This window comes from Neofelis nebulosa, chromosome 6 (genome assembly GCF_028018385.1).
Source record: "Neofelis nebulosa isolate mNeoNeb1 chromosome 6, mNeoNeb1.pri, whole genome shotgun sequence".
Taxonomy (NCBI): Eukaryota; Metazoa; Chordata; class Mammalia; order Carnivora; family Felidae; genus Neofelis; species Neofelis nebulosa.
The window spans coordinates 146,480,017-146,501,507 of NC_080787.1; the positions used below are offsets into that span (position 1 = coordinate 146,480,017).

The 21,491-nt window shown below is 42.4% G+C and overlaps 1 protein-coding gene across 1 annotated transcript in view; it reads left to right on the plus strand.

Moving 5' to 3' along the window:
- Positions 1-14,003: 14,003 nt before the first annotated feature.
- TMEM181 (transmembrane protein 181) overlaps positions 14,004-21,491 on the plus strand; it is a 74,231-nt gene continuing 66,743 nt past the window's right edge. Inside the window, exon 1 of the mRNA XM_058735786.1 lies at positions 14,004-14,260. Coding sequence (XP_058591769.1) covers positions 14,130-14,260 — 131 coding nt within the window. The 5' untranslated portion in view covers positions 14,004-14,129. The remainder of the gene's footprint in view (positions 14,261-21,491) is intronic.

Sequence of the window (21,491 nt, forward strand, 5' to 3'; positions counted from 1 at the left end):
CAGTTCTTTGTCTATTAGACTCTGCCGAATCCCCTTCTGTCCCCAGCCGACTCATTCTGGTGTTCCGGAGCCTGATGCAGGGCTCACGGCTGTGCCAGTGAGAAGCCAGCCATGACGGCTCCCTCACCTTCCTTTTCCATAGCAGTGCACCACTATGTCCCGCCATTTCTCCCCCTACTCTCCTCGCCTACTGCTTCCCTAACCCCAGTATAAGTCCCCATCGCCTCTTACCTAGCCTCCTAATCAATCTTCCTACTCCCTATTACCCCAGGCCACTCTCCATCCAGCAACCAGAGTGGTTTTCTTTTCCTTTCTTTATTTTTTAAAAGTATTTTATTTTGTTTTTAAGTAATCTCCACACCCAGCACAGGGCTTGAACCCACAACCTCGAGATCAAGAGTTGCATGCTCTACTGACTGAGCCAGCCAGGCACCCCTAGAGTAGTTTTCTTAATCTAAAAACAAACAAATAAAAAACCAAACCCGAACAAGAACTTGTGTTGAGCTCAAGCTCAAAATCCTTTAGTGGCAGTCAAGCCTGGTAATGAGACCCTTCACCTCCAGCCTGCGTGGTTGCACTGCTCACTAATTGGGTGGTTTGGGGCAAGATTACATAGCAACTCTGTGTCTATTTCCCCAGCCGCAAAAAGAGAATAAGATGGTGGTGCATTGAATAGAGTAGTCTTGAGGATTAGATGAGTTAGCATATGTGAAGTGCTGAGAACAGTGCATCATTATCCCGAGTCTCACTGTTATCGTTAGGGTAAAGACCGAACCCCTTACCTGCTCCTGCCTACTCTTCCAGCCTCAGCTCAACACTTGCCCCCCCGTCTCTGTGTTCCAGACCTCTGCTCTTCTCTGTAAAGTCCTCGCCAACTGGCCCTTCTCCAAGCTCCTCTTGCTTTTACCTTTAACTCCACTCCTCCTTCAGAGCTCCTTCAAAACCATGCCTGCAGAAAAGACTTCCCTCGCCCCAGTCTATATCAAAATTTTTGCTACATTCCTGTGGACCACATCTCCCATTGTGTACTCAGGCATTCATTAGGATGACTATATAACAGTTCATGTCCTGCCTGTGGACTCCATGAGCGTGCCCAGGGCCCTGTAGAGTGCCTGGAACACGGTAAGTACCAGTATATATAAAGTATAATAAATAGGGCTTATCTAACACCCATCAGAGAGACCACTTGTCATAAGAATGTCTCATTCAGCGAAATTCCAGTAGGAATTAGAAAGTTTAGCTGTATGCCTGGATTTGGCATGAATTCTTTCACACGGTTACCCCCTTTCCCCCACACTGCCAAGAGCTCTGCTTAATTTCTGCCAAGTGCTTGGTCATGGCAGGAAAAGAACAAGGATAATATCAAGACTTTGGGGCCTTGCCAAAGTATTTTACCCTACAGGATTCCTAGCTGTTGAGAGCAAGCTTGACTTCCCAAGGCCATTCCTAACAGTTCCAGTGGTTAAGTAAGTACCACAAACACTTTCTAAGCACCCATTCATTGGATACAGGAAATCATAGCAGGTGGCTCCCAGCACCTTGACTGTGGTCTTCCAGAAAAGACTGAACTGGGTCCACTTTCCAAAGGAGATCCTGGAAACCATGGAGTTTGAACTCACTAAGATTGAGCAATTCTTCACGTATCGGCACCTAACATAGTGGCCTCAGCATATTTTGCTTACACGTTTTACATCCTTATCTAGAGAAACATACTAAAGTATTGAAGTAAAATGCTCTATCTGGGATTTGCTTTAAGATCCCAACAACAAAACGGCAGAGGAAATAGATGAAACAAGAATGGCAGCGTGTTGATAACTGGAGGCGGGTGAGGGGTGATGTATACTTGGACAAGGAGGGAGCAAAAATGGGTGAAAGCTTCTGTAATGAAACTTTTCTAAAAGCCTCAGAATATATAAAGCAAAACTTGATAGAACTATAGGAATCCATCGACAGATCCACCATTGTGGCGGGAGTTTACAGCATAATTCTTTCACTTATAGATCAATCTAACAACCAAAAGCTAAATTTCATAGATATAAATAAAACTTGGCACTCAACAACTAGAGAATACAAAATCTTTAAAACACACATGAAACATTTATAAAAATTGATCATACACTAGGCCATAAAGCTAGTATCAGCAAAGTTACAAAATCTGTACCATGTAGACTATGTTCTTAGAACACAATGCATTTAAGGTATTAATCAATAAACAGACGAAACTGTCTAAATGTTTGAAATTTTGAAATGCATTCTAAATAGCCCATAGGTCAAAGAACAACTGAATGGTAATGAATCAAAACTTGTGAAATGCCATGAAAATGGTGCTTGAAGACAAATTTATAGCCTTAAATTCTTATTTTTATGTAAGAAAAAAATGAAAATTAGGGAGCTAATACACATCTTCAGGCATTTGGGGAAAAAAAAGCAACAGAAAAGTTTTTTTTAAAGGATAAGGAAACAAAGATAATAGAATTTAATAAACATAAAAACCAAAATTACATTCAAGAAGGCCCATGATATCAAAAGTTAGTTCTTAGAAAAGATCAATGAATTTGACAAATACCTGGCATGGTGTATGAAGAAAAATGAGAAAGCACAGATAGACGATATTAGGAATGGAAATGGGACGTGACTTCAGATAGAAACTTTGAAAAGTTAAGCGAGTAAGAATACTATGAACAATTGTATGGCATTAGATTTGAAAACGTAGAAATGTAATCATTAGTAGAAAAGCTTCCTGCAAAGAAAATATCAAGCCAAATAGGTTTAGTGAGAAGTGCCATCAACTTTCAAGTAACTTACCCTGCCTCTCTTATTCAAACACTTGTAGAAATATTCTTTTAAGAGGAAACACTCCCTGCCAACCCCCATGTAGCCAGTACCCAAATAAGACAAGGATAAAATCAAAAATGAAAATTACAGGCCATCTTCACTTAAGAAATGGCTGGCTCATTTCACCTCATCTCCCTTTCTCCTTCCTGCTAGGAAATTGGCATTTCGACAGACAAATCACATCTAACCAGCATTTAATCACTTGAAGTGTGAGTTTCCTCTTTTGGGTTAACTCAGAAAAACAGGCAGATCAGCCTAATGCTTAAGTGTTCTTAGAGCCCTATTTTTTACCTAGTGTAATAAATTATTCTTGGCCTGGAATTTTTCACACTTAGTTTCTAGCTAAAGGAGAAAGAAAGTAAGTTAACCTAAGTTTTTATACAGCTAGAAACAAATCACTAATTGGGTTATCAACTATCCTCCTCTTTAGTCCTGCCTGCAGCTGTCAGGATGGGCAGGAGTCTCTTCCAGGAGCTGGAATGACTTGGAGGGGCCCTGGCTCAACTCAAGTCAGGTACCTCTTGCCTCTTAATTAAGTAAAAAGGGCATAACTGCTTTAAAAGCCCAATACCAACTCCCAGAACAGTTCCCTGCAATTACAAAGTGTCAGGCCTGTAAGCCTCAATAAATATTTGTTGAATAAATGCAACACAGGCGGATTTATTTCTTATGTATTCCCTCCTTTGGGAGAAATTGACTCAGAGGTAAAGTTTATATTTTTGTAAAATAATTAGATAACACACATGTCTGGGGAGAAAAAAATGCTTAGCTACATTCTATAATAAGATACTTTGGTAAGTTCATAACTTAATTAAAGCCAAAGAGAGAAGGGGAAGGGAAATTTAAAGCTGTTAAATGATAATGCTACTTGCTTTTTTTTAGCAACCTCTAGAAATACATTTTTTTATTGCATCAGAAACAAAGAATACTAATAAGTATTCTTACTTAGAACACTTGTGTCAAATAATGTCAAATTAAACAGCTGTACATTGATTAGTTTCAATTAAATGGGTGGTCAGTGTTCAATGGCATAGCTAGAACTTTATGGGTAAGAGAATAAAGTGTCAAGGAGGCGGGTCGTTCCCAAGTACAAATGCTGAGGTTAACGTTTATGTACCATGGCTCATAGTGATGAACTGCCCATCTGTAATGTCAAGATAAAGTGGGTATGAATGAGCAGCTAAAAGAATATGTGTCCCTGGAATTAAATTTTGATGTGTCAGTGTCAGCAGAGATATAACACAAATTAATCAGTGAGCTAAGATATGTATGACTAGAAGAAAAGAAAGAATATTTTCTCCTGCATGTTATTTCCTGTGATGAAATAATGGACCCTCTGTGAAGGAGTATGCAATACAAATTGGGCATGGAGTTAATCTTTATAAATGAACCAATTCTGCTAGTTTGATGTGAACCAAAGTCCTCTTTGAGGGTCAAATGATTGACTCTTGGGAATTCTGTCTGGTCCAACGTAATACATCCCCAGGCTACTGACCTGAGTGTGGTCCACAAGGCATTGTGAGGCTTACCTGAAGGTGGCATTTAGCTGTCTCCACAGCTAGAAGAGGATTGAGGCGGGGGTGGGGAGGCACCCAGCAGAAAACAGCTGAAGGATGGGAATGAAAACTGGTGCAGCCACTCTGGAAAACAGTATGGAGGTTCCTCAAAAAACTAAAAATAGAACTATCCTACCACCCAGCAATTGCACTACTAGGCATTTATCCACGGGATACAGGTGTGCTGTTTCGAGGGGACGCATGCACCCCCATGATTATAGCAGCACTATCAACAATAACTAAAGTATGGAAAGAGCCCAAATGTCCACTGATGAGTGAATGGATAAAGAAGATGTGGTATATATATATATATATATATATCCATCCAATGGAGTATTACTCAACAATCAAAACGAATAAAATCTTGCCACTTGCAACTACGTGGATGGAACTGGAGGGTATTATTCTAAGTGAAATTAGTCAGTCAGAGAAAGACAAGTATCATATGACTTCACTCATATGAGGACTTTAAGAGACAAAACAGGTGAACATAAGGGAAGGGAAATAAAAATAATATAAAAACAGGGAGGGGGACAGAACAGAAGAGACTCATAAATATGGAGAACAAACTGAGGGTTACTGGAGGGGTTGTGGGAGGGGGGGGATGGGTTAAATGGGTAAGGGGCATTAAGGAATCTACTCCTGAAATCCTTGTTTCACTATATGCTAACTAATTTGGATGTAAATTAAAAAAAAAATAAAAAATAAAGCCGGGAACATTAAAAAAAAGAAAAGAAAAGAAAACAGCTGAAAGACCAGACAATACATAGCACAATATGACTTGACAACCAGAAAGACCTAGTTAGTAATGGCCACAAAGGCCAAATACACTGGTACAAAAGCCAAGATGTAGAAGTTAAGTAGAAGGGGAAGAGGTGAAAAGATCTAGAGAAGAAAAAAGGATTTCTTTCTTTATTTTTTAATGAAGAGGAGAGAAGGGCAGACCCAGGCATGCCACCAGGGCCTGGAGAACAGTAGACCCACTGCAGTGATTGGAGTGATAGTTCAGATGAAAGCAAGAGGCCAATTCTCAGCAGCTCGGGGACGGGGGCAAGCTGCCCACACAGCTTGAGGGTCTTGATATCATATTCATTGTCCAACTGCTCATAGGTCTGTGCGGATTCGATGAATAGACACACTGAACCTGCGCCTTCAATAGCCTCTGGAGCAGGATGTGTGTCACTAATGCTCCATAGTGACAAGTGGGGTCTACAATGAGGCTGAGAAGAACCAGACCAGACAGAGGACTCTAGTGGAATAATGCATTGATCTCTAGTGGAATAATGCATTGATTCCACTCAACCTCCAGGGAAGGCAAAGGGCAGGAGCAGAAGAACCCTGCCAATCCTACAAGAGAAAAGGGACCTCTCTCCAAATGTTGAAAGTGACAACAGGAACACATCTCTCAATACATTGTCTACTCAATCATATTATGTGTCACAAGAAAAATAGTCTATTTGTCTTCAAATTGAGCCTACTAAAGGTGTATATTATCACTGCCTCACCATGATGAGATGATGGGACTAGAGCATCAGGTCACACTATCTGCATTTGATCTCAGAGAACTAGAAGCACAATTCCATCTCTATGGTGCAGTTCATGAGTGCTGCTTGCCCGGAGGCCCAAAGCCAAAGTCCCCATCATTCCAACAATTGGCAGTGCACCATCAGTCATCCAAGGCAAATAAATGAATCACCCCAGATATATTCTCCTTTCCCACGCAGATTCCAGTCTTGTAAATTCCACCATCTAAATGTCTTGACAATGGAGCACCTGGGTGGCTCAGTTAGTTGAGCATCCAATTCTTGATTTCAGTTCAGGTCATGATTCCAGAGTTGTGACATTGAGCCCTGTGTTGGGCTCCACATTGAGTGTGGAGACTGCTTGGGATTCTCTCTCCCCCTCACCTCTCCCCTTCTCATGAGCTTTCTCTCTCAACAAAATAAAATAAAATTAAAATTAAAATTAAATGATTATCCCTTGCATTCCATCCCACTGCCACCGCATGCTGGTTCTGGCCAACATCACTTCTTACCTGGACAATTGTAATAGCCTCCTACTTCATAATGTCTTTACCTCTATTCTGCTCTCCTGCTCCCCAGAAACCTTCTTTCTAAAACTCACTTAGTCCAGTCACTCTCCTGCCCCAAGTCCTTAAATGGCTCCCACTGCATTCAGGACAAAGCTCAAAGTCCTTATCATAATCAAAGAGGTCCTTTATGGTGTGTCCTCTGACTACATGACCAGACTCAACTCTTGCCACTCTGAAGCAAATTCTGTAGTCCAGCCATGCTGAATTATTACTGGCTCCTAACCACTTTGTCCTCACATGAGCTCTGTACATACTGTCCCCCTTGTTTGGAATTTCTCCTCCTCTTTTCCACTCAGTGAACCTTCCATTCCTCATTTTTCAACACAGGCATGAACTCCTCTGTGAAGTCTTTCTCAATTCATGTACCCTGAACTTACTTCCACTGTAGACTTAGTCATATTGCTTGGACCTGTTTGCACATGTGTTCCCCACTAGACTATGAATCCCTAGTGGGCAGGAACTGATTCTTACTCAATTTTGAATTTATAGTATCTCTTATTGTGTGGTATATAATGTTTACTAAGATTAAAATGAAAGTAAGTACCCAATTCTGCCCCTATGCTCAATAGAAAGATCAAGATGTATCTATTGTCCAATGTTATTGGTGCAGCCACCTGTGGATTCCCATGAGTGGCTTGGGCATTTCACTTGATGGATGGCATTAGAGGGTTGGTGATGGTTGATGACAAATGATCAGCAAACCACGAAGCCAGGGAACTTCATGTGTTTGATGTGACTCATATCTGAGCCCAGAATCTCACTTGGCAAAAGTGGTGAAATCAGAGCATGTGATCTTCATGAATCAGTGTCTGAGTCTCAGCTGTGTAAGGACAAACTGGCTTGATGGCACTTATATTAAGCTTTGGTGGAAGGACATTTTTATTGATCTAGATATTTCAAGTTTATTACTTACAAATGACCAGTCAAAACATAGCTAGACTAATGCTATTTCAGTCATTTTTGTATGCTTTCCGTGAAAGCTCATCTGGGCACAACACACTTACCTCAGAATGCTGCCCTTTCCTATAACAAGGTAACCACGGGGCCTCCCTGACAGCTGAGTGGGTGGTAGCAATTCCCACATCACCTCCCTGCCCACCAGTCTCTCAGTGATTCCAGCTACAAGCCAGAGAGCTAGTCCTTCTATAAAACATGGGTAGATAAGATTTCCCTGATGTGGCTAGTTTACCACAAAGCACCACTGTTAATTTCGTTATAAGACATGAGTCATTTTTATGTTGCTTGTAGCTGAAATTGTGTTAAAATTAAATGTGAAGGAAGCTTTGAGAAAAATCGTGGCTTTGTGTAAGATTTCCAGAAGTGTCTAGTGATGGTGATAGTCTTACGGGACTAGACATGCCTTGAGTCCTTTTCAGAAAAAGATGGGCAAATGACTCTGCCTCAGGAGACAGGAGGATGGGGTCTCGCTCCCACTCTGCTACCAAGTGTGCTATTGTATTAACGGATTAATCATGTTGGGCCTCAATTTCCTTATCCTTTACAGTGTTGATCTAGTGTTGTATTCAATGGTTCATAAGCCTCATCTTCAAAAGCTTTAGCACAAGTCTGTGACAGGGAACAACTCTCCCCGGAGCCCCCAGCTACCCTGGATTAACTAACACCCTTCCCTCTTAGCTGAAGCTGTGCTTGGGGCTTGGTTTTATTCTCTTGTATGGACTCTACCATCAAGCAGCAAACTTCATGGATTACCGACACTGGAGGAAAATTCTGTGAGCAGGGTGTGCTGGCCATTCTCTCTTTGCCTCCCTCCCCAGATCCATGTACCTCCCTTCTCTGCTGTCTAGTTCTGTGTCCCAGAAGGCTGATGTCTATGGACTACATCACCTGGGCTCCCTTGATCTGGCTTCCTGTCAGATTTGGTCAGTAGGAGGCACTGGCATGAGACTGGCAGGCTGGAGGACATAAATACAACTATTCATGAATATATATGCATGAATATTACTATCTATTAACAACACTCTAGAAGTTTTAGCCTTATTTGTCCTTAAATATAGGATGTATCTTCAATGGATTGCATGATGCTACATGAAATCAGGGAAACAGAGCTGTTTTTTTTTTTAAAAGAGCTACAATACCTCACTCTCCAAACCGTTGGTCTTTAATGGGGTATCTCAGTAGACACTGTACCGTGTATTGAGTAAAAGTGAATTTTCTGATTTTAGACACATCTGGGATCAAATGCCATTCATATTACTTGCTCTGGAATTATGTACATATATTCAACCCCTCTGTGCATCAATTATTTCGAAAAGGTGATAACAGCATAGCCACCTGTAATGGTTAATTTTATGCATCTTTGACTGGCCATGGGGTGCCCAAATTAAACATTATTTCTGGATGAGATTAGCACTTGAATCGGTGGGCTTAGTAAAGTACATTCCCCTCCCCAATGTGGGTAGGTGTCATCCAATCTGCTGAAAACCTGAATAGAGTAGAAATCAGAGAAAGCAAGAATTTGCCCCATTTTTCTGACTCACTATTTGAGCTGGGACATCTTATCTTCTCTGACCCTCATACTTGGACGTATACCATTGGCTTTCTTGGTTTATAGGCCTTTGGACTAGGACTGGAATCACACCACTGGCTTTCCTGGATCTCCAGCTTACAGGCAAATTGTGAGACTTCTCAGTCTCCATAATCACATGAACCAATTCCTCATTATCTGTCTGTCTGTCTATCTATTTATCTATGTATCATCTATTATCTATCTATCTATCTATCTATTATCTCTCTCTCCCTCTCTCTCTCTCTTTCTCTCTCTTTGGAGAACCTGACTACTACACTATCTCATAAAACTTCTGGGATTGCGGTGTATGACAATACCATCAAGTGCTTATCACAGTGTCTAGCACGTGTTATGTGCTCAATAAAATGGTTCTGTTATTATAGTTGTTGGTAATAAAACTACCATTAGTAGTATATCCAGGGAATATCTCATTTAAGAGCCAGAAAAATAAGAAGCATTGCATGGTTTCTTTGAAGAGCAAAGAATTGCATGTTAAGAAAAAAAAAAACTGGAAAAAACATAAACATGTGGAGGCTAAACACCATGTTACTAAACAACCAATGAGTCAGTGAAGAAATCAAAGAAGAAATTTTAAACATACCTGGAGACGAGTGAAAATGGAAACACAGTGGTTCAAAATCTTTGGAATACAGCAGAAGCAATTTTAAGAGGGATGTTTATAGTGATAACCGGCCTACATCAAGAACAAACAAAAACCAAAGTTAGTAGGAGAAGGAAACAATAAAGATTAGAACAGAAATAAATAAAACAGTGACAAAAAAGATATAAAAGATCAATGAAACCAAGAGTTGGTTCTTTGAAAAGGTAAACAAAATTGGTAAACCTTTAACCAGACTTACCGAGAAAAAAAGAGAAAGCACTCAAATCAGAAAGGAATGAGAAGTAACAACTGACACGATAGAAATATAAAGGATTATAAGAGCCTATATGAAAAGTTATATGCCAACAATTTGAGCAAACTAGTATAAATGGGTAAATTCTTGGAAACATACAATCTTCTAAGACTGAGTCAGGAAGAAATAGAAAATTTAAACAAATTGTTTACTAATAATAAAATTGATCAGTGATCAACTCTGAACAAACAAAAATCCAGAACAAATGTCTTTACAGATGTATTCTACCAAACATTTAAAGAAGAGCTAATATCTATCCTTCTCAAGCAATTCCAAAAAATAGCAGAAGAAGGACAACTTTGAAATTCATTCTGTGAGGCCAGCATTACCCTGATACTGAAACCAGGCAAAGACACAACAACAACAACAACAAAGAAAACTACAGGCCAATATCCATGCTGAACATAGATGCAGAAGTCCTCAACAAAATATTAGCAAACCTAGTTCAATGATAAATATCAAGTACTATTTATTCCAGGGATGCAAGGATGGTTCAATATCTGCAAATAAATCAGTGTGATACACCACATTAACAAAATAAATGATGAAAAGCATATGATCACCTCATTAGATGCAGGAAAAAATATCTGACAAAATTTAACATATGTTTATGATAAAACTGTCAACAAAGTGGGTTTAGAAGGAACATACCTCATCATAATAAAGGCCTTATCTGACAAATACACAGCTAACATACTCATTGGGAAGAACTGAAAACTTTTTCTCTAAGATCAGGAACAAGACAAGGATATCTACTCTTACTTTTTTTAAATGAACATAACCACAGTAGTCAGACACGAAAAAAATATGGGCATCCAAATTGGTAAGGTAGAAGCAAAACTGTCAGTATTTGCAGATGACATGATACTGTATATAGAAAACCCTAAAGACTCCACTAAAAAACTATTAGAACTAATAAAGGAGTTCAGTAAAATTGCAGATACAAACTTATTATACAGAAATCAGCATTTTAAGAAGATGTTTATTTATTTTGAGCGAGAGAGAGAGAATGAGCAGGGGAGGGGCAGAGACAGAGGGAAAGAGAGAATCCCAAGCAGGCTTTATACTGTCAGTGCAGAGCCCGACACAAGGCTTGATCCCAGGAACCATGAGACCGTGACCTAAGCCAAAAACGAAGAGTCAGACGCTCAACCAACTGAACCACCCAGGTGCCCCAGAAATCTACTGCATTTTTGTAGACTAATAATGAAGTAACAGAAAGAGAAATTAAGAAAGTAATCCCACTTACAATTACATCAAAATAATAAATACCTGGGAATAAATTTAATCAAGGAGATGAACTCCTTGCTATATGAAACAACATAAAAAATTTCACAGACATAATATTCAGTAAACAAAGCCAAACTCAGAAAAATTCAGACTATATGATTCTATTCATATAATATTAAAAAAAAATATTCATAGTGATAGAAGCCAGAATAGTGGTTACCACTGGGAGAGGGGTGGCTGGAAAAGGACAAGACAGAGCCTTCTGGGGTGTCCTATATCTTCATGTGGGTGGTGGTTACATAGGTAAATACAATATAAAATTTGGATAATCTATACACATAAAATTGCACATTTTATATTTGTTGTACCTCAGTTAAAAACCAGAAGGATAGATCAAGAGTCTGAGAAGGAGCTAAATTTCCCAATCTTTTTCCACTCTGTGCAACTGAGCAATTGTCATTCTCTAACTGGAAAGCAGGAAACTAGAGATTGATTCCCTAGGACTATGTAATAGAGGGTATCTGGACTGGGACACACTGGCCGCAATCATGGGCAGCTGAACTGTGCTGAAATGGGAATAAAAGATAATCTTCAAAGATAGCCCCAAATAATTCCCCTCCTCTCTTTTGAGCATGATGTTACTGCTATCAAGGGGTTGAATCATGTTAACTCCCTTGAATCTGGACTGGACCTACACTGCTTTGACTTACAGGATGCAGAGAAAGTGACGTCATGGAGCTTCCAAGCACTTCCAAGATATGCTTCATCAATCAAAGAGAAAGACATGGGATCCAAACAGATCCCAAAGATCATCAAAGAGAAAGACGTGGGATCCAAACAGATGAGGGAAGAGAATCCTCAGGGTGATGGTGGAGAGATTGCTTAGATAACAATCGTGCACCAGGCATAGGGCAACCGGTCCAGAACTGGTCAGAAGGCTAAGAAGAGATTTCTCAAAGATGAAATTGATAGACTGCATAATGTATTTGAATATCTCAAGAGTGGAGTTAGGCAATTTTGGGAGGACCTGAGGTTGAATTACAGATTAGTACATAGGCAACTAAGTAATAAAAAAGACCTGGCTAATTCTAGAGGAAAGAAAATGTGTAGAAAAGGAAAAGTAATTGTAGTACACTCTATGGCTCAACTGTGCATAACATTTACAATATTATATATATAAAATATATATATATATATATATATATATATATATATATGCAGGTGTGTACATGCCATATTTTATCTAGCAGTGTTAGCTCTTTGTGGTGAAAGAGGCAACAAAATAAGTTAGTACCCCATAATTTTGGAGTCAGAAAACTTGCATTGTCCTTCCAAGGGCTACTGTGGTTCAAAGGGAAAAAAAGGCTGAGGCTGGAGAAGTTAGGAAGTCTTCCCAGAGGAATTTTAAGTGTTCTGGTGTATCTTCGAGGTTGATTAATATTTCCCCCAGTGAGAAACTCTCTGTAGCCAATTATAAAATATTTGAAATGTGGCAGGTGCTGGTCTCATCCCTATCTCATTTCAGAAAACAAATCAGCATGTATGCTTTCTGAAGCCCTCTTCTTAGAGTGTCTTTCTGCACTGTATTTTGGGTATAGCCAGTTCTGAGCTCTATTCTTTGCCCCCCAGAGATTATTAAATACAAATTTTTTAATACATGAGATGTTAACAAATTAAGGCTAAAACTGAACTGTGCAGGGTACAGGATAATCAGAAGTTATGGGAATGTTTGCAAGACTTGACAAGAGAGCTTGGCTAGCAGACGAAACATTGTTCCAAAATCTAAGGGGAAGGAGGAAATAAAACATGGGGATAGGGCCGCCGGCTGGCTCAGTCGAGATTGTTTAAAAATAAAAATGTTTTATAAAAAAAGAGCATGGAAGAGTGGGTGACATGAGAGCATAACATGGGAATTCTGAGAATGTGTAAAGGAGTGATGGTTAGAGTCACCTGGGGAGCTTTGAAAAATACAGATTCCTGGGACCTGTATTCTATAATTTATATTCAGTAGTGTAAGTGGTGGCCTAAAATGTATATTTGCAAAATGTTTCCCAATACATAAAAAAGATAAACCTTGTGTGTAAACCTGTCCTGAATTCAGGTGGAAATGCACCGACCTCATGAGGAACAGTTGCTTCTTCACTTATTATTGTGAAAATTCACAAGAGATGACACCATCACCATCTTTAGATAACTAGTCCCACGGAAGATGTGTTAATTTGTGAGTTTCTATTTTACATTCTAGTGTTCAGCTTGTAGAGGATGAGAAACTCCCTTGCCTCCCCCCACCCCCAGATCCCGTGGTTATAGAACGTGTGGGAAGAGGCATCTCATTTGGACACATTCGTTTATCGTTAAAAAATATTTATTATGACATAACCAGAATGGGCTTGGTTTTAAATGTTTTTGCATTAGGCCAAGCAGAACCCAGGGATGGGGGTGGGGGGGGGGGGAGGGGAAAGCAGTCTGGGGCTGTCCATGGTGCTGAACGTGGAGCAGGCTCCAGCCTTTGGCCTGTTCGGTCCGTCTCCAAGCCCCATTTTCCTTTTTTTTCTGTCACCTCCAGTTTCTCCCCTTTCCCAACACGAGCAGCAGAGAGGATGGCCCTTCATATTTTTGTCCTGGGCGGCAGATGACCTTGTGTTGGATCTCCCCCCTGGCTCCTTCTCCCTGGGCGGCGGCCGATGGGCGCGGCACCCACCCCTCCTTAGGCCCCCACGGCTCGGCAGCGGATCCCATCGGCAGCCCCGCAGGGGCCGGCTCCCCTCGTGTCGCCCCGCCCCACCTCCCCCCGCGCCCCCTCCCCACTTCCCCCGCCACCTGCTCCTCCTCCTTCTCGGTCCCGCCCAGTGCGCTGGCAGCCCCCGATCCCCGGAGCAGGGAAGAGAGAGGGACGAAGGAAGCAATACAAAGGGCGGAGCGGCGGGAGGAGGGGACGCAGGTCTCGGCGCCGGGACGGCGGGCGCGGCACGGGCATGGACGCCGAGTACCCTGCCTTCGAGCCCCCGCTCTGCAGCGAGCTCAAGCACCTGTGCAAGCGGCTCCAGGAGGCGTACCGCGAGCTGAAGGAGGACCTCACGCCTTTCAGAGATGACCGCTACTACAGGTAGGGGCGGGCGAGCCCCCGCCGGCCGGGCTACGGGGAGGGGGCGCGGACCCCGGGCTTCGGGCAGCCCCCGCCCCCACCCCCGCCTCCCTAGTCCGGGAACCGGGCTGCGCTCCCGGCCTGGCAGGGTCCAGCCCCTGGGCCGCCACCTCCCCCCGGCGCGTGTCGAGCAGTGGGAGGAGGGGCGGAAATGGGGGCAGGTCTGTGGATTCTGGCTGCCGATCGGGGAGCCGGGGTAAAGAGCTGTATAGCCATCCCCTAGAAACCTGAGCCGAGACTCTCAAATCCGGAGAAGGGGGACCCACGGGCTTTCGTCCCTGCTTTGCTCCTCCCTCTCTTCCTCCCATCCTGTCATCCCCTCCCACCCCCCACCCGCAGGCCTACCGCCCCCACGATCTTGCTCAGGCCTCGCTGAGTCCGGGTTTGGGGAGAGGATCACTCCCCCTCCAGCGTCAGGCAGGGAGGGCCTTGGCCTCTCTTTTGAGCTACTCAAGCCCCTGGGCTTTGGTGAAAATCTCTGAGGCTGGGATGTTCCTGAGCGTTGGGGGCAGATGGCCTCAGGGCTAAGCAGCACCTTGCTGAAGATGCTGTGGGAGGTCATGGTTCGGCAACCCCAAGGAGTTGTTGGTTTGGGCTTGTCTGTGTTCATCTCTGGCACCCTCTCCGTGTAGCTAAGGTGAGAGCTAGGAGGGCTGGAGGGCTTGCTGTTCTGATGGGAAACCATGTCCATCGTTAGCGAGTGGACTTAGCTGATGTGTTGTGCTGTCATGCAAGGACCCCGTCTAGAGTCTGGAGTCTGGGGCCCTAGGGTGGTTTTGTTACTAACTAGCTCTGTGACCCTGAGAAAGTTATCTGCTGACTTTGCTTTGCAAGCTTCCTCATCTGTAAAATGGGTAGCTTGAACCAGAAGGTTTGTGAGGAGGCGAAAATTCAACGGATGATGTACTCACTATGTGCTTAAGGATGGAAGTTGTACCGCACAGCTATCTTTGAAGGGGTGATAGTCATTTTTTCACAACAGGCCCTAATAGCCATATATGTGCTAGAAACACATATATCACACTTAGCATCAGACCTTTTCAAAAGTACAATGGCTTCCCAGGGGCTAATCAGCAATATATTGCTGACTGATACATTGGTCACAGAATTACTGAGTGGAAAAGCCCATTTAAAAGATAAGTGATCCCTGTGGTGAGTCTCTGGATGAGACTCACAATCTGTCTAATGCAGCCCCCCGGGAGACCTGACAGTGTGGTAAAAACAAACAAATCAACAAAACCCAGGTAGTTTTCAATCTTATGTTTGATGAACATTCCAGTTTCCTTTCCTACTAATTTCTCACCACTCTATTTTTTTTTTCTCTGTATTTGTTTTCTTGGGAACATTTCTTTGGCAAGGGATGTAGTGAATAGCTAAATGGTCTTAATTCAGGTAGCAGAGAAGAGAACAAAGCCACACCACTGGTTAATTCACAATTGGATCATCCTTTGTTCATTCACCCATTTATTCAATGAATAGTCATTGAGTTAACTCTTGTGTTCCTGCTACCATTCTGGGTGTTAGAGATACAGGGTCCCTGATACCATGGAGCTTATAGGTAATAAACAAATGATTACATATTGTAATGAGGGCTAGCAAGATAATAAACCAGGTGCCATGATAAGAAGCGATGGGGGTGCCACTTCAGAGAAGGTAATGGAGAAGGCTTTTAGAGAAGGTGACATCGGACTAAGAATGAAGAATGAGTTGCTCACTAGACAATGAGCTAAGGAGGAAAGTTCCACAAGAGGGAGTATAAGTGTAAAGTCCCTGAGGCCATATAAACACGGTATAGTAGTCCCCTCTACTCTGCAAGGGTTATGTTCTAAGACCCCCAGTGAAACCACAGATAGTACTGAATCCTAGACCTACTGTTTTTTCCTATACATACATACCTATGATAAGGTTTAATTAATTTTTAAAATTTCTTTCTTGTTTTTAATGTTTATTTTTGAGAGAAAGACAGAGCATGAGCGGGAGAGGGGCAGAGAGAGAGGGAGACACAGAATCCAAAGCAGGCTCCAGGCTCCCAGCTGTCAACACAGAACTCTACGTGGGGCCTGAACTTCTGAATTGTGACATCATGACCTGAGCCGAAGTCAGACACTTAACCAACTGAGCCACCCAGGCTCCCCTAATTGATTTATTTTTTAAAGTTTATTTATTTTTGAGAGAAAGAGTGAGAGAGAGAGTTGGGGAGAGGCAGAGAGCAAGGGAGAGAGAGAATCCCAAGTAGGCTCCATGCTGTTAGTATGGCACCCAATGGGGGATTTGATTTCACAAACCATGACATGATCTGAGCTGAAATCAAGAGTTAGATGCTTAACTGACTGAGCCACACAGGTTCCCCAATAGAGTTTAATTTATAAATTAGGCTCACTAAGAGATTAACAACAACTAAAAATTAAATAGTACAATTATAATATAATCAAGATTGTGTGAATGTAGTCTCTCTCAAAATATTTTACTGTACTGTACTCACCCTTCTTGTGATGATGTGAGATGACAACGTGCCCATGTGGTGAAATGTAGTAAGGTGAATGACATAGGCTTTGTGATGTGACATTAGGCTACTATGGACCTGCTGACCATATATCAGAAGCAGGATTATCTGCAGGTAACTGAAGCGGCCACGGAAAGCAAAACCACAGATAAGGGGGGACTACTGTGTATTCAAGGAATAGACAGAAGACCAGCATGGTCAGGGAAACAGGTAGGGCCAGGTCATATTTAGTCTTGAATATTAGACCAAGAAGTGTGAATTTCATTAGAATTCCAGTGTGAAGCCATTGAAGGCTTTAAGTGGGGGGAGTGATATGAGCGGTTTGGCTGCCTGTCCTACAGCAAGCATCTGAATCTATGCTTCAGGAACAACACCAGTTGATTTGGATCTTGAAGACCACGAATTTACCATGGTTGGAAGGGGAAAGTGGTGAATTCTGTCTCCCTGCTATGAGAACAAGTCAACTACAGAATGCTTGACAATATTGTGTGTTGGCAGAGCAGTGAGGCTGAATCATGAAGACTGGTTTATAGTGAGGCGGTGTTTTAGGTCATCGATCTATCTTCCATTGCTCCACTGGATTTTTATATCAATGGGTTGTACCTTTACAAAACTAGGCAAAATATTCTTGAGCTTCTAAGTTGGGAAGCTGATAGTCACAGCTCCTGCATCCTCTTAGCTAGAAGATGAACTTGCTACTATAATTTTTGCTCCTGCTTTTCTCACTGCCTTTGTTTCCTCATTAGTGATTTATGATTAAAAGGCACCCTTCCTTTTTCCCCTGGAGGACTGGGCCTTGCTTCATGTGGCTGACAGTTTCCTCGTAATAGGGTACAGCAAGGAAGACAGCTGCTAATGCCCATTTTCAAAAGATTGTTGGTGCCTCCGTTAGTTGCCATGACTGTTTGCATATTGGCTACATGATTTGGCATCATTGAAAAATGGCAGCCACGTTATCAAAGGACTCTTAGTCATTTGCACAGACTGAGAGATGACAGTGGTACAGCCCGATAGGAAAGGGGGAGTCGGCACCATGTAAGCTGGGTCTGAATCCTGGGTCTAAGTCTCAACTCTACCCTTTGCCAACTCCCTGGCCTTGGGAGTAATCGCTGTAGTTCACTGGTGATAAATTTCCACATAAGAAAAATAAAGCAAAGATTTCATAGGCTCAACTGCTTTGTGAAAATAACACTGAAGATGCTTTCCAATACAGACAACAGAAAAACCAAAGCAGGCGGGAGGCAACGAATTGAGTTGTAGATCCAGCAGCCTAATGCTGTTATCAAGTCCTTTCTTTTTAACTTGATGGCACTTGGCCTCCATTGGCCACTAATAATCATGTAAGCTATCGCTTCGTATTGACATTCATGAGCAGAATGGGCTGGCTTCCTCTAAAAGACAAGGGATAACTTGAAGCCTGCAGCAAAACTCCTTGAATCTCATCTATTCTCCCACCAAAATGTAACAATGAAGAAGACAGACGTGTGTTGACCAGGACAGAACTTTCATACACTGCAGATGGGAAGATAAATTGGACCAGTCCCATATGCGACTGTTTGTCTAAAGTTGAACATATGCATCCCCTTTGGCCCAGCAATCCCTTTTAGGTACTTACCCTACAGAAATGCTTATACATGTCCTCAACAGACAAGGACTAAAATGTTCATAGCCGCACAATTTGTAATACTCTTTAACTGGAAACCAACCTAATACTCATCAACAGTAGAATGGATAAATTTGACTTATTCCATAATGGTATATTATACAGCAATGAAAGTAAACAACTTACAACTATACACAATAAAAATGAGTCTCACACACACATAATATGAGCAAAAGAAGCTCAGAGTATATACACAGACTATATACTGTTTGATTCTACTTATATATAGTATAAAACAGGCAAAATGACTCTATGCTCTTGGAAGTCAAGGTAGTGGTTACCCATGAGAGAATAGTGAGTGGAAGTGGGCAGGAAAGGGCTTTATGGCTGCTGGTAATATTTTGTATCTTGATCTGGGTGCTGGTTACACAGGCATATTCAGTTTATGAACATCTACCAAGCTATACACACAAAGTGTGTACTTTGCTGTTTGTGTATTATGCTTCAATAGAAAGCTTAAAAGAAAACCAACTCCTGTGTCTCATTGGTGACATCAGGGCCCTTGCTCTTTCTTGAGCTCCTGGGAAGGAAATAGAGGCAAATCAGAGCACCCCAGGAGCTGAGGGTGGGGCTAATTTCCCTAAGGCTTGTGTCCTCAAGGGAGGAGAGGTAGAGAGCAAAACACGGTTGGAACTCATTTAGGAAGAAGATGTGAGGAATGGATACCAGGCAGGCCCCCATGTCCATGAAATACATAGTAAGGAGCTGAAGAAAAATGAAGGACAGTAAATATGTTCCACTGGAGCTCAGCTCTTGGAGACTTTGTAGTTGGTCATTTTGCTGACCCATACTGTGTTTCTCATGTTATTACTTTACCTCTGTAAAATACTACTGCAAAACGAAGATGGGCTTGAATTTTCTTGGCTAGAAAAGTGATGCCAGTGGTCCTTACCCAAGAGGCTTTCAGAAGCAACATTTCGTCACCTTGGTGAATTCATCAGGGCCCAGGGGCCCACCTTTAGTCTTGATGGCCTACTTTAGCCAGCACATCAAGAGAAGGATTCTCATTAACTAAGCTCTGGGCTAATGTACAGAATCAGGATGCCAGTCTATTTAATTGGGTGATGCAGACCCCTGAGAACACAGATAATGGTGGTCATGGCATCACAACCAGGGGATTATTAGATCAGGAATTCCCAATGCTAGCTGCACATCAGGACAACTTGGGGGAGCTTTTGAAAAGACAAATGCCCAGGGTTGCCTGGGTGGTTCAGTTAAGCGTCCGACTTCAGCTCAGGTCATGATCTCATGGTTCATGGGATTGAGCCCCTCGTCAGGCTCTGTGCTGACAGCTCAGAGCCTGGAGCCTGCTTCAGATTCTGTGTCTCCCTCTCTCTCTGCCCTTTCCCTGCTCATGATGTCTCTCTCTCAAAAATAAACATTAAACATTTTTAAAAAAAAATTAAAAGGACAAATGCCCAGTAGTACCCTCAAGAATTCTGATTTAATTGGCCTGGGCTGGATCTCAGCCAGGATGGAAAACCCAAGAGGGGTGAGTAGAATGTTTAAGAGCATTAAGCTGAGGGGGCCTGGTACGTCCGTCTCAATGGGCGAGACTTGCCAGCAGGACAGCAATACTGGAAATCATTAGTTAAGGCTCCTCCCCCACGCAAAGCACAACAGCCGCTGTCACCAATCACCTTGGCTTTTTCCACACTTCTAGGCTGACCTAACTCCCTTTTTAGGTTAATGCATCTGTTCAGGTTATAGGTAGGTTTAAAGGTCTGAGGACCATTTTTTCCATTTAAGGCAAACCTGCATATATGTGCTGGTTTTGATGTTAATGACCCATCAGACCCGACCCACCTAACATGATTTTTATGTTAATGTTTCAGCTGGCTAACATTTGTCCTTCTTTTCAAGTTATTGGGGACAATTCATTGTAATTAGAGTACTGACCTCTCTCTTTGTCTTTTTTTTTTTTTTTTTGTGGGAGGAAACGTAAGTATCTCTGATGAGACCATAATTTTAGAAAGGTAGAAAAATCATTTCATTAAACTTGTGTGCTTGAGAACTTAGAGTTATGTAGAAATCTGGCTCAGCGAGAAAGGCTGGTTTTCTGTTTGGGACAAGACACAGATAAGCCTCAGAGGGGCCCTGGACCAAGGACCTAGCAAACATGTGTATGAGGGGCCAGTGGTGGGCACTAGGACAGGTCAGCAACTCCCAGACCTACCCAAGTCCTCCCAAGGCAGCACCCCTCCCCCATGACTCCTGACTGCTTTCTGCTCCCATGCTCTGGGCTCTTGCTCCATCAATTATTCTGTCTTGTTCTCATGTCTCAGTCTTTCCCTCAACTCTGACTCCTTCCCAATGCTTAGTCCAAACTTCCTTCAGCCCAGCCTCCTTGGGTGCAACCACACTGTCTTCTTCGACAAATGTTGGCCTGCCTTCTTCCTCTACCGTATTGTCCTGCAGTCGAGTTGAGGGTGGTCCCTGCATGTTGGCTCCCATGTTGTTTCCTTCCTCACTGATTTCATAGCAGATGCCTGACTTACTCCCACTGGTGCCTAACTCAAATTCTTACATATCTAATTGCTTTACATATAGCCCCAATATGCATATTTTTAGCTACTTGCAGTCTGCCTGCTTTGTATCCCTGTGAAACAGCACTCGACCTCTGCTGGCTATAGATATGGCAAACCGTGTGGCTATAAAAGACCCCAAACGGTTGCTGCCCTTGGGAGTTCTCTGACTCAGAGACTCCTTCCTCCCTCTGCTGAGCAATATTACCAGTACACAGAAGTCTCCTCTTCAATTCTCCCCCCGCCAGGGTTTGCTAGCATTCTTTATTGTGGTAAGGCTGTGTCTAATCCGTCTCTATGTCATGAGCATCTAAAACAAAGTATATCACACAATAGGTGTGTGATACCTGCTACATTAAAAGCATGAATGAATGAAACAATGGAAGAAGTTTCACTAAATTACAGGCAAGCAGATTTTGTGCCAGTTTTTAATAGGTAGAAGCTACGAACTGAAGAGTTCCACGTGAGCCCCCAGTAAAATTGGGAATTGCTTGCTGGGCA